General features: G+C 35.3%; 1 protein-coding gene across 1 annotated transcript; it reads left to right on the forward strand.

The window, feature by feature from the left end:
• Nucleotides 1–3177: 3177 nt before the first annotated feature.
• LOC127135965 (secreted RxLR effector protein 161-like) lies at nucleotides 3178–3768 on the forward strand. The gene has a single exon (XM_051062582.1). The coding sequence runs from the start codon at nucleotides 3178–3180 to the stop codon at nucleotides 3766–3768; it is 591 nt and encodes a 196-aa protein (XP_050918539.1).
• Nucleotides 3769–15128: the final 11360 nt, after the last annotated feature.

Below are 15128 nucleotides of genomic sequence, written 5' to 3' on the forward strand. Positions count from 1 at the left end.
ATTAATGTCTAGTTTACACTGTCCAGTTAAAACCTCAAACTCTCGCTCTATTGATTTTAACTTCTTTATGTCTTTTACTTTCGTAAAAACCTTTGTTATTAAACCTGTAAATTGAGACCGTAAAAAGAGTGATTTTAATTTTAAATTTAGTTAAACCGACTTAGTCCTGATCCCTTATTCCGCTTACTTTACATACCGATATCTAAGCGAATTAGCCAGACATGCTAAACAAACTAAAATACTTATCATGCATAAACAGACTCATCCCAGGAAGATAATATAAATAAATAATAAAACAAAGCATTAAATAATAATTAAAGAACCTGAATAAGTTAAACAGTAGTCTTGAACACTCCACCACAAGCCGGTAGGATTTGTTCTTGGATTCTTCAATTAAACAACAAATTAAAACGAAGGAAATAAAAACTAGATTCTAACGTAAGGTTAGATCCGGTAAAAAGGTACACAATAGTTTCCGGTGTAGAAACTATTGTGCGAAAAGAATTGACTAAATGCTAAAAAGGAAAATAGAAATTGCAAGGGAAATAGTGTAGAACTCGGAAAAAAATAAATAATAAAGAAACAATGCCTAAGCTGCTGGAAAAGAAAATATGCAAAAGCGAAAACGGCAAAGAAAATTGTGGAAAAGCGTCGAACCCTTTTAGGTTTGGCAAGTGGCTATTTATATTGGTGCCTTGAGTAACTGTTTCCGCTTCCAAAGGTCTTCAACGTGCAAAGTATTTAGGCGTGGACATCGGCTTCAACTCTCCCTCAACGTCTCTGAAGCGTTGCTTGCGCCAAAAATGTAGGAGACTGGTGTGACGTTCGTCACACCATGTGTGACGTTCGTCACAGGAGTGTGCAAGGCGTGACGCTCGTCACAGCCTCTGTGACGCCCGTCACAGGCACAGCACCTGTGTTCTTGTACTTTGGGCTGGGCTTTGACATTTGGTTCATTTTCTCTCTTTTTGCACCTCCTTTTCTTCCATTTTTACTTGCGCTTCAAAATAAGCCACCTGAGACAAATAGGAAGAAAATACCGCATAATATCTAATAAAATGAAGTGAACTGGAATAAATAATGATAAAATTTAATTGAATTAAGTCCTAAAATATGATATAATTTCATGTTATCAATGCCACCATAATGTTGATGATGGCTACTACTAGTGATGAAAAAAAGTAAAAATGAAAAGTGGTTTCTTGACTCTGGGTGCTCTAACAACATGACATCACATAGAGAGTGGTTGACAAGCTTTGATACGAGAAAGAAAGAAAACATCAAACTAGATGACAGTAGAAACCTTGTAGCTGAAGGTAGTGGAAATATAGTGATCAGAAGAAATGATGGAAAAAGAATCATTTTTGAAGATGTGATGTATGTCCCTAAGATGAAGTGTAATCTCATGAGCATTGGTCAACTGGTGGAGGAGGGATTCTTAGTGACTATGGGTGGTGACTCTTTGAAGTTGTTTGATGAAAAGAAGAATTTGGTGCTCAAATCAAACATGCCAAAGAATAGAACATACAAATGCAACATCTTAAGTGAGAAGATGATGTGCTTGTCTGTAGCAGTGAGTGAAGGTGTTGAAGACTTATGGAACAAGAGGTATGGTCACCTAAAATTTAGAAGTCTTAGTGAATTGAATACTAAAGAACTGGTGTATGGCTTGCCAAAACTAAATATCGGAAAAGCCATTTGTGAAGTGTGTGTGAAAAGTAAACAAAGTAGGTCCTCATTTGTTTTTGAAACTCCTAAAAGAGCTAGTGTAGCACTGCAGGTAGTTCACTCGGATATATGTGGTCCTTTTGAAGTACCTTCGTTGGGAGGAAGCAGGTACTTCACCATATTTGTTGATGAATTTACAAGGATGATGTGGCTGTATACAATCAAGTTTAAGAGTGAGGCCTTAAAGGTATTCAGGAAATTCAAAATCTTAATAGAAAAAGAAAGTGACAAATCTATTAAGATCTTGAGAACTGGTGGTGGAGGAGAATACACCTCAAAGGAATTTGAAACTTTCTATGTCAATCAAGGTATTGTGCATGAAGTAACAACTTCTTATACACCACAGCGTAATGGACTAGCTGAGAGAAGGAACAAAACTCTACTGAATATGGCAAGAAGTATGATCAAGCAGAAAAACCTACCACACAAGTTTTAGGGTGAAACAGTCACTACCGTTGCTTGCATTCTGAACAATTGTCCTACAAAGAAGCTGAACTTAAAGGTACTAGAAGAAGCTTGGTTTGGAAGAAAACCTAGTGTGAAGCATTTCAAGGTTTTTGGCTCCTTGTGCTATAAACATGTACCAGATGTTATAAGAAGCAAGCTGGAAGATACGAGTGAGATTATGATACTTATAGGCTACCATCCTACAGGTGCCTATAAGCTTTATAGTCCTATAACTCAAAAGGTACATATCAGTAGAGATGTGATTGTGAATGAGGCTGAGAAATGGAAATGGGAAGAGGAACCAATATACAGTGAAAAGAGTCAACAAAGCTACATTTATCCTGATTCAAGTGATGAATCAGTGAACAATGATGATGCAGATGAGTCAGATAATGAAGAAGTAAACAATAATGATGCAGATGAGCATGAAGAATTGGAAGCAACTGTGAGACCTATGAGTCAGAAAAAGAAGATAGATGTGAAGTGGGTTTTCAAATTGAAATTAAATACTTATGGGAAAATTTCAAAGCATAAGACCAGGTTGGTGGCTAAAGGGTTCTTACAAAAACATTGCATTGACTACAATGAGGTGTTTTCTCCAGTTGCAAGGCTTGAAACTGTAAGACTAGTAGTGACTCTAGCTTGCAAGAGAAGGTGGTCACTTTATCATTTAAATGTAAAGTCATCCTTTCTAAATTCTCCACTTGAAGAGGTTGTGTTTGTGTCATAGCCTCTTGGTTTTGAAGTACAAGGCAAATAGAATATGGTGTATAGGCTCCATAAGGCTCTGTATGGTTTGAAGCAGGCCCCTCGAGCCTGGAACAAGAGGATTGATCAGTTTCTCACTTAAATAGGTTTCAAGAAGTGTTCAACAGAGTTTGGTGTATATGTGCAAAGCTCAAGTAAATAAGAAACCATGATAATATGCTTATATGTGGATGAATTGCTCATCACTGGAAGCGAAACATCGGAGATTGAAAAATTATGCAGACATGAATAATGATGCATCAGCAGAAGTATATAGGTGAACTGCTTGAGAAATTTGAAATGAATAGCTGCAATTCAATTTCAAATTCATCAGAGACAAACTCAAAAATTGATGAGTGCAGTGAGGAAGAAAGAGTTGATCCAACAGTGTTCAGACAAATGGTTGGTTCATTGAGGTATTTGTGCAACAGTAGGCCATACATTTGCTACTCAGTCAGTGTGATTAGAAAATTCATGCATGATCCAAGGAAAACTCACTTGATAGTTGCTAAAAGGATACTTGGGTATGTAAAAGGCAGAAAGGAGTATGGGTTGCTATTCCCAAATAGAAGTAAAGGTGACAGAAGTGAACTCATTGGATACTTAGATAGTGATTGGTGTGGAGACATCACAGACAAGAGAAACACATCTGGCTATGTATTCAAGTTCAATGAAGCAGCTATATCATTGTGTACAAAGAAGCAACTAGTGACTGCTCTTTCATCCTGTGAGGCTGAATATATTGCAGGAACATTTGCAACCTGTCAAGCAATGTGGTTGGATTCAATGATGAAGGAACTGAGGTGTGAAGTGATGAAGCCTCTAATACTCAGAATTGACAACTAGTCAGCAATCAGCCTTGCAAAAAATTCAATCTCACATGACAGAAGTAAATATATTGATACAAGATTTCATTTCAATCGAGAGAAAGTGAGCAATGGAGTGATTGAGGTACAATATTGTCCAACTGAAGTACAACTAGCAGTTGGTTTTACAAAAGCTTTAAAGCTTGATAGATTTGAGTTTTTAAGAAGGAAACTTGATGTTATAAGTGTTCAACAGTTATGAATCAAGGGGAACTGTGGAAATATAATTCATAATTGCATTCTAACAGCTTTTAGAAAGTTTGTTACAAACTTGTGGATTAGTTAGTTACCTTGTGCGGATAACTTGCTTTGTAAGCAATTGTATAATACATATAAATATCAGTTTGTAATTTGAAATAATCAATGAGAACTATCTCTATTCTACTCTCTTTCTTCTATTCCGAGTTCTCTATCAATAAGTATGTGTACCATTCCATTATCACCCTACCATTACATTGCTGCACATAAAACTGTGTTTATCACCATGCTTTTGTTCTAACAAAAGACTCAGCTTACTCGCTAACCTGTCCTCCACGAGGATCATGCCTGGATTGACGTAAATAGATATGGATAACAGCTCTGACATTGTCCTCGAAAGATAAGTTATTTTTGCATCTTGTTTCTGTAGATCACAAGTTATCAAATCCGTTTTGATGTTTGAAAAAAGACATCTTTGTTTAAAATGTTTGGCAGTTAACTTGAATTGATTTTAAACGTCTTTGTTTAGTTCGACATTCAGCAGGAAACATTCTAGTTCACTTGAATTGATTTTATACGTCTTTGTTTGGTTCGACATTCAACAGGAACCATTCGAAGTATATTGCAAACGAACGATCAAGCATGGATGATCAGTAGTATGCTACAACAGATGAAAATGGAATCATGGCTTGGAAACTAGTGGCGACGGCTTCGGCTCATCCCAGGGGTGCTAACTGGCTTGATAGGTTTGAGAACCAACTCCGGGGGTTGTCCTGAGCAATGACTACATATTGACATATTAAATGGTCTGAAAATCCTTGCTGTTAAGCTATATAAACTCTTTCTGCTGGCTTACTTCAATGATATACCTGTAAGTATTACACGTCAACATTACTTCTGTTGATACATATAATCTATTTACACAAGAAATGTAATGTTTGGCAAAGGTTTTACAAGTACCAACCCTTATGTTTTTGATATGAAATGTACATATGTTCAGGATATTTAATATAAAAATCCATACGAAATGCTTGATATGAAGACTTTGGACCGCGAGCTTTCTACATGATTTTCTATGATGTATACATTATTCTTAAATAAGATGTAGTAATTTGGTATTTCTACGCACATCTAGTATTCATTATTTCCGATAGACTCTAGTGTTGAGATAGTGATGAATGGAAATAACTTTTTTTAACTAACAAAGACATCAAGTGGAGCAAAAGTGCAGGACTGTAAACAACTAACCGAGCCATTATGCAAAAAGGCTAAAAAAAATGATAAGTCACCCACAAGAAGGCGATGATGGGCGAAAGGTGTCATGACATATCACAACTGCTAAAATATAAGCTAATAGAAAGATTGAAATTTTCAAGTAGGACCGCCGATAAAACTAAGATGCTGAAAAACACAAGTGTATTAATTATCTGCATTTTTTGATAAGGTGAGATAATCTCTATGCCGTTTATAACTAATTTAGAACTTACATTACGCAAGTGGATGTCGGTCTTTTCCCCTGCGAGGGCGGGAGGCATCACATCTTTTCTAAACTTTTAAAATTATGTAGGATAATTGTCGGAACAAAGATCAGACAGAGGCTTACCTTCAAGTAAAAGTAGGGATTGAAAACGACGAAGTCCAATCAACTTGAAGTCTCTGACATAATCGGTTGTGGTCAGGCAAAGTTAATTGAAACCTCTGACTTAACTGAAGACCAAGTAAATAAAATGTCTAACCTCAAACGAAAGCCCAAGTTAAAATTAACATATCTCCGGCCTAAAAGCGGTTTTGTTAAACTTATTCTTGTCCAAACACGGATGTTCGACGAGATATACCCGGGGTTAGCCGATCTATGTTCAAAATAAAGATACTCAACAAATCAATAAAGCCCGACTCGCTGAGACTACGAACCTACATGATATAAATATCAATTAAGGAAAAGCCAAAATCCATTTGGGGCCAACGATTTTATTTGATTTTGAGTCGAAACAAATCAATTGTTATCAAAGTGATAAAGCCCATTAGAACTACACGGGAATTCTAAAAAGACTAACATGATCACAACTAAAACAAATCTCACGAGGGTTTGAATATTATTGTAAAAGGAACCGGAAGGCATCCAAACACTACGAAATGCATCAGTAAGGGATGCCCAACAAAAAAACAATTAAGAGTCAATGATCTGATGAGAATGATCTCCGGTTTAGAACACACTAGAGATTCTAGGGCGTTGGACCCCAACTCATATGGGTCATGTAAAGGATAAAGCACGATATACTCGAAATTTGCCCAATCATCTGAATCTTTCAAGATGCGATTACTGCTAATATTTGAAAACACACATGGAAATTAAAATTCTGATAAAGCTTTGGCTTAGCTAAAAGGGGACATTAACTGGACGACATCCCACTGGGACTCTCCGACATCTCCATGTCTAGAACTTACCGAGTTCTGCGATGTCCACTGGTCGAGATCCCACTAGGGCTCTCAGACTTCTCCATACCTAGAACTTACAAAGTTTTACGATGCATAATTGGTCGAGGCACACTAGGTCTCTACCGACTCCTTTAGATCTAGAACTTACCAAGTTTTGCAAACGACCAGAGGTCGAGAATACACAAGGGCTCTCATGCTTCTTCATTAAAATTGAAGTTATTTTCCTGACTCAATATGAATCACATCGAAATTGGTCCATCATTGAAACCAAAGATTTAAGGAAAGATTTACATTATCTGGGATAAATACAAAACAATTTGCCCTTACATGCCTCACACCCTTACATGCCATGTGCTTTGGGGACTTATGTACATCTCGAGTTTTACGAGAATCCGAAAAAGGTCAGTCTCACACATCGACAACCTACGAGACTCAGAATTATTATGAGCCCGAACATCGAGTTCCATACTCATACCAGATTCAATTGACTGGACTCTAAAGGAACAATCAAGGGTCGAAAACCATTACAAAATAATTAATAATCGGCTACATATCACTAATAGACATAATCGGTTACATATCACTAATGGCTGCTAAACCCATTAAATCATGCCCTTTCAATATTCCATGGGGAGAGCAAGGCTTGCATATAAATAGGCTCCGAGACCAAACAATGAGGGATACACATGCACGAATAATAAAATAGAAAGGAAAAAAGATACATAAACCTTTGTCCGACAACAATGGTGGCCATGAATCCTCCTATACCAATCACAGACACACTAACCAATCATTTAAGGCTCTTCCTGACTAATAATAGGGAAGTCAACCTTTTAATGTTTTTAGCAAGAACAAACATGGTTAACAATCAGACCGTTGTAATTTAATGTTACGAAAAGTATATTTTGTAGTAGTGGAGAGGGAAATTTGCAAAGAGTGATATTGAATAATCGAATGTGGAACCCCTGTCAGACTGAAAAATTGTCATGGGTGCTTTTTCATCTCTTTCTTCTTGATCATCGTTGTAAAGCTACTATGATTAAAAGTATAAAAATTCTCTTTTATTGGGGTTAGATGTAGCTATCCAAACATATATTCATCTTAATCATAGAGTTATGCATGTTCTTGTTCATTAATATTGATGATTATCTTTGTTTTTAATGCTTGTAATGAATTAAATATTTATAACCTGTTACAATGGTTTTGAACTAATATTCATAAATATGTTTCTTAACTAGTTAAAAGATTTTCATTTATTATATGCTAACCTTTGGAGACATATTTAGGTTTAACTTTCACATATACTAACAAATTTTAATGGTATCATATTTGTTAACTAGGTGAGAAATCGTTTGTTAAGCAATACGATTGATTCCATGGGCCTGCATTTAGACGTTGAAAGCATTTCAATAACTTTGATCATTTTAAGCGTCTCTAATCATATATGTTTATAATTGTTTATATTTTTTATTTTTTATCTTGTTACTGATTTTGTCGTTAGATTGTTGAATTTGTTTATGCGAGGAAGACTCCTTGAAATCAATTATCATTTGATCCTATAATCGAAAGGTCTGCTCGCAAAAACAACACTAGAAGAAAAAGGCAACTAGCTAGAAGAAAAGCACAAATGGAAGAAACCTTTGTTTCTACAAAACTAGAAGAAATGGCATATAACAACAATCTATCCAAGAATGACAACAACAACCAGATTCAGGCCAACAATGATGTTGGTTGCATGCCCTGCCACAACAATGAAGAATACTTGTTCAAATAGTCAGCCCCTAGAGAAATACCAAGTAATCTAAAATGAAAATTATATTAATTCAAAGTTTATACGCTAATCCTTTTGCAGGTCTAGACCACGAGGATCCATATAGACATCTTACCAAATTCAGTGAACTATCTAGAACTCTTGGAGCAACTGAAGAAGAAGAGGAAGAAGTATTCATGTAGTTATTCCCTCAATCATTGACCAGAAAATACAAGGAATTGTACTTGGATCAACCCATACAGGTAATGACCAATTGGAATATACTTAAGGAAAAAATTCTTAACATGTTTTTCCCATACAACAAATTTAAGGAATCAAAGACTACCCTTATCGTGTTCTTCCAAGGATCAACAAAGACATTATGTGAAGCTTGGGTGAGATATATTTTCATGATGCAAAAAATGTTTAAATCACGGTTTTGATGACCTAACTCAAATCCCCATATTCAGAAATTGGATACCAGCAACCAAAGTCCTCCTATATGTAATTGTTGGTGGTTCCCTAATGTAAAAAATTATCAATGATTCAAATGAAGTTATTGAAATAATGACACTAATAGATCACTATCAAGCAGCGAAAAATACAGAGTCTCCAGCGGATTTTACTTATTCCAAAGGAAAGGGAAAATATCGATAAAACCCCCCAAAAATGATTTTCGCAGCCAAGAGTGGATTCAGGAGTGGGTTATGCAAGGGGAAGATATTAGCACCCCTTACATCCGTTGTACTCAACGGGAACCATTATGCTTGTTCTTTATGCATATGGATGTTGTTATCTGAAGGTTACTTGCTATTAGTTAATGGAGAAAAATAATTTTAAATTAGTGTGTTTGCCAAGGATTCAATCCTTTGTGCCTACGTACCCTCATCGTGCAATAAGGAAATTAGAGCTTCGTAGTTCGTGTACAAAATGGAGTGTGTGCTGATTGTTTTTAGTGAACAATGTTAAAGTTCGCGTTCTAGAAGATAATCTTGCTTGTGTGCTTGCGCATGAGAGGCTTAAGTGTTTGTTTATTTGCGGTATAATGGATGCGTTTGGATCATATTTTAGCAGTTAAACATTACTTGTATGCTCGCGCATGAGAGGCTTAAGCATTGTTCATACCACGGTAGAACGGAAGTAACATGTCCTTTGTGAAAATATTTTTGGACTCCCTATGGCATAAAATTGGATTTGATTGGTTGTGGTTGATTTTAGACTTGGAGACAAGTATCAGACCATAAGCTAGGTACGACCAACAATCTGAGTACTCGGGAGTTGAGAGGACAATTGCATCCTAACCCCTCTTTTTCATATAAAGAGTTTTTGTTTATGAAATATGTTTGGTGAGTTCAATCATTGGTACTTAGAGGGAGACAAGTATCTAACCCTTGGCTAAGTACAACCAACAATCAGAATACTCGGGAGTTGAGAGAACAGTGGCACTTAACCGCTCTTTTTCTCTCTTAGAGCCCCAGATTGAACTCGTTTTATTGTTAAGTATTTTGAATGGAAGTCAAGCATCAGTCTATAAGCTAGGTACGACCGACAACCCAAGTACTTGAGTGTCGTGCACAAGTACGTACACCCCATTTTTGCCTTCCAGTTTTATTGAGAAGATATTTTAAAAAGGCACTTGACATTGGACCAAGTGTTAGGAATTTATTTGATTAAGAAAGTTGTGTAAGAAGAAGAATAGGATAGAGATAGAGATAGAAGTAGAAGTGTGAATAGGATAGATTGGACGATGAGATACTTGACGTTAGATCAAGCACTCGCGTTGCTTTGAAGTGAGTTTGATTTGGAAAACACTTGACGTTGGATCAAGTGTCTTTTATTCTTTGAAAAAAGTTATTTTTATCATTTTATTTTATCTTGTTAGTTAGCATTCAATGGAAATAAATAAAGGAAAGAGAAATCCTAAGTTATTACATGTTCATGGGGATGGGGGACACTTTACCCATAATGGGGGGATGATACAAATCAATACATGAAATGGGAAAATATATCATACAAGTTACAAACCAATATAATGCCTAAAACAATCAAGTGGACATGGTAATCCTCAAGCATAACCACGCAGTACAATGCAAATGAGATGGATATAATGATACACATTAGAACTAGATCTAAAGTTACATATGATTAAAACAAGCACACAAAGGGAAATATTAAATGGATCAAAGTGAAATCATGCACCAAATGACTTTCAATCAACAAATGAATTAAATTCTAAATGTAAGATTAAAGGCAAAATTAACCACATGATCAATTGAGAAATTAACATCTAAGACATTAAGTGATATAATGGTAAATCATGGAATTCATACATGCATAAAAGAATTTTTAACCTAATCAGTAACTAGATTAAACATGTTTTTCAATGTATTTTCAAGTAATTAAAACTCAAGGTAAAGTCATCAAAAAACAACAATTAAAAGATAATGGATCCTAACATCAATCATGATCACCTTTCTATTATTTTTTATGTCAAAAAACAAGTGTTAAAAATATTAACAAAATATGTGGAAAAATGGAAAAAAATGAAATAACCAACAAGTAAAACAGGGGGGGTTTCAATCTGAACATGGTTTGCAAAAAGAAAATGTTGGCGCAAGCCCAAAATTGAGCCCATTAGAAAATGCCTAGAACAGTCAGGGGGTATGGTGCTATTGCAGGGTGTAACACTTAAAAATCATGGGCCCATGGGAATGTTGGCCCAATGCAACAAGGGAAAGGAAATAACTCATGTGTTCAGAAGTTCAAATGAAAATCAAAAAGGAAATTACGCGCGCCACCATTAAAACAAAATTCAAATGCCTCAGATTGAGAGACCACCATCCTCCATCACACCGGAGGTCACCTTCGGTGGTGGTGGAATGCCAAACCAAAAATTAACACCACCATTTCCTTGGTCCTTTCATGATCATACCAAATCAAAGGTTAATACTAGCTAATTCTCACCATAATGGCCAAACCGAAGAAAAACTACGAAGAACCCTAGGTTGCTCAAGGTTAAATTAAATGCTCACTATGAGAAATCAAAGTCGAAGAGGTTGGGGCTTTGATTCCTCCCTCCGTACTCTACATTTTGGTAACAAGAACAAAACAAATACGAGGGACTTAAAACTTTACCTTGCCGGAGAAGATGACTGCATCGGTGAAATCTCCAGGTAAATTCTTTACTTATCTCTTTCTTCTTTCTTGCCTTTGATTTCTTCTTCTCTTCTTCTCCTCTCTTTGCTTGCTATTGAGTTCCTGCTTTATGTGATTGAGTTTTATTGAGAGGTGTGGTGGATACTTGAGTGAGTGTGTGTGTGTGTGTGTGTGTGTGTGTGTGTGTGCGTATGTATGTGTGTGTGTGTGTGTGTGTGTGAGAGAGAGAGAGAGAGAGAGAGAGTTGTAAAGATGAATCTCTGAGTTTCAAGAGAGAGTGAAGGTTGAATTAAGGTGATGAATGGAGAGTGAATTTGAGTCTCAGTGTTGATTTGAGGTGAGAGTAAAAGTTGAATGATGATGAAGTTCTGAAATTGAAGCTTGATGAAGTGATGAATTTATAGAGTGAGAGTTTGTTAGAGAGTTGGAGTCAGTGATGAATTGATCATATAGGTGGTTTCAGTTTGTTGAATGGTTGGAATTTTGTAACTGAATTTTGTTAGGTTGTTGGAGTTAGTTGATGGAGTTGAAGTTAGTTGCAAGGTTATTTCGATTTCAGTTAGGGTATAGAATGAAGGTTCGTTGGGAATTGGTTTTTGTTGTTTTTATTGTTGAATTTTGTTATGCCTATGGATTATTGGAAGTTAGTTTCGTAATTGAATTATGAAAGTTAGTTGGTTGAATGATAGTTAGAATGTGTATGTTAGTTGTTTCAGTTCTCATTGTTTTGAATTTGGTGTAAATAGAAGTTGGTTGCCTTGCCTTGTTTTGTTGTTATTGCCTTGATGAATGTTGTAGCCTTGTTTTGATTGCTATAAGATATTTGTATGGCTGCTATTGATGACTTATTTTACTGCCATTGCCTTGATGAATGTTGTTGCCTTATCTTGATGAATGATATGCTTTCAACTGATATGTGTTATGATGTGAACCAAATGGACCTTGTTTGTAATGTAGCTGCTTCTGATAAAAAGGTTTCCCCCAGCAAGCTCACTCTCGGTGAGTCTTCAAGAGAACCTCCCCAATAACAGGTCATCCTGAATGATCACTACCAACTAGTGAGTAGGTTTTCACCTCTCATATCCCTAACTCACCAGCCTTTCCCTCACCCGGAACATGGCCTGTCATAAGTCTTAACCCTCGTCCGAGTTATGTACCATCAGAACGACCAAGGAATCCCATCGAATTTTCATCAAGAGTGATTGAGGTATCACTATAGTCCCATCGGAGTTTCATCAAGAGTGATCAAGGTATCACTAGAGTCCTACCGGAGTTTCATCAGGAGTGATCGAGGTATCATTGAATCCCCACCTGAGTTTCATCAAGAGTGATTGAGGTATCATTGGGGTCCCACCGGAGTTTCATCAGGAGTGATCGGGGTATCACTGGAATCCCATCGGAGTTTCATCAGGAATGATCGAGGTATCACTAGAGTCCCACTAGAGTTTCATTAAGAGTGGTCGAGGTATCACTGGAGTCTAACCAGAGTTTCATCGATAAGTGATCGAGGTATCACTGGAGTCCCACCGGAGTTTCATCGAGAAGTGATCTAGGTATCACTAAAGTCTCACCGGAGTTTCATCTAGAAGTGATCAAGGTATCACTAGAGTCCCACCGGAGTTTCGTCGAGAAGTGATCGAGGTATCACTGGATTCCCACCAGAGTTTCATTGAGAAGTGATCAAGGTATCCCTGGAGTTCCACCATAGTTTCATCGAGAAGTGATCGAGATATCACTGGAGTCCTATCGGAGTCCCACTAGTTTGGTTTTGAGAGAATCATTGGAATACCATATACGAAAGTCGTCGAGTCCTTACGAATCCTCAGAGAACCTATTGCTTAGCATACTTCCTTACCCTATAGACAAAATTAGGATTCCTCTTTGTATTAAATCATCTTCCACCACGAGAAGATGAAAACTCACTGTCATCAACATCTCTGGTTAAAGGTGATTAAATATGGACAATTGTCGTACCCCAAATTTTGCACCTCCTTTGTAAGTTTACTGATGCCACTTTATTTTGAATAAATGAAATAAAATGATTGATAGAAGATCATGGTGTAAGGAGTTACAAGACAGAGGTGTTAAGTTTGAATCTCACTTTCTCCACTTTTAGAGTTTTCTCTATTTTTTATGTTTTTTTTCACTTTTAGAGTTTTTTTCTTTTTTATGTTTTACCTTAAAATTAAATTTTTTACTTTTTTATTTTTTACTTTAATTTTCTTATTTTTATTCAAATAACTTTTAATGCATTTTTAATAAAAAATAAAATAAAACAAAATAAAATAAAAACAATATCTTGTTCTTGTTATTATTATTATTATTAGTTACTATTATTATATTATTTTTATTATTTATCAAAATTACAAAAAATTCAATTTTTATTCAATTATTGGTGATGTTACATTTCAGAAAAGTCATGAATTCATCCCGATTCATTGGTTTGGCCATGAAGAAACAAATAAAGTCAAATCACATGAAAACTTTCCAAAAATAGATGAATCACAATGAATTTCAAACCCTAATTTTTATCTATAAATAGTACATAGTTTTACACTTTTGAACCTCCACAGTCTTACAAAAATTACCAACTCTAAAGTTGTTGTTTTTCACATCGAAGAACAACAACAAATAAACCCTAATTCAAACTTTAATTGTCCCTACAACAACAAAAAAAACAAAGGAGGGAGGAGCAAGAACAGAGAAAGTGGAATTCTTCCCCTGATAACTTTCGGACCGATAAATAAAACTCACGTAAATTTCTCCTTATGTATTATAACTTAAATCATAAAACACTTTTTTTAAACAAATCAAAATATATCATATATTAACTAAGAAATACTTCGTTTCAAATACTACCTATGTAAAAAGTTTTCAAAATGCAAATTATGTTTTAAATAAAAACCCTATTTTTTTTATCAAAAACTATAATTTGCTTTATAATAAAAAATGTAATGATAAATCATACCCTATTTTTTGAAAACCAAATAACACATCTATAAAGATATTCCCTAAAACAATGCCCCCGTTTTAAAACTCAAGTAATACCCTATAAAAAAATCCAAACAGCATCCCTATAATTTTTTTAAAATTAAACTGAATCAAAATCTAACACTAAACCATTCAAATTCGAAATCAACATTTAAGCCCAACAGTATATTAGAATAGAGAACTAATAATATTCATCCATAGAGAATTATTATTGAAATCAACATCAAAATAGTCTTATTGTTTTTAAGAATAGAGAAAGAATGAAGTTTCATGTGCATGTCTGTGAGTGAAATAGGGAGAGGAAGCCAACTTGTTCTTGCTTTAGGTTTATTAATTAATATTGTGACCAACTTGATTATGTCAAACTGGTGAAAGCCCTTTGGGCGGAACACAATGTTAACCTGTTGAAAGTTCCAATTGCAATGACCTTTTGAGAATAGGTTTGTGTTAGTGCCCTTGACTCTTAATCTATTTATGTCCATTTATTTATGTCATTCATTTTTTAGTTATTAAATTAAGATTATGAATTTTGAATCTCTTATTGTTATGCCTACACAGTCATGAAACACCATTTTAATTAGATGTATATTTTGGTGTATTCTTTTAACAGGATATATATTGAAATATATTTGCTATTATACTGTGGTTGATTCGTTATATGGAGCAGAATATATATCAGACTTGGGCTCGAATTGATGTTCTTTTTTTAAGAAAATATATGAAAATTATGGAGGTTATAATTGCTTTAATATTCTATTTAAATTTTTGAAAAAAATCGTAACTTGTGGCAATTGAATTTACATGCTATG

This window comes from Lathyrus oleraceus, chromosome 4 (genome assembly GCF_024323335.1).
Source record: "Lathyrus oleraceus cultivar Zhongwan6 chromosome 4, CAAS_Psat_ZW6_1.0, whole genome shotgun sequence".
Classification (NCBI taxonomy): domain Eukaryota; kingdom Viridiplantae; phylum Streptophyta; class Magnoliopsida; order Fabales; family Fabaceae; genus Lathyrus; species Lathyrus oleraceus.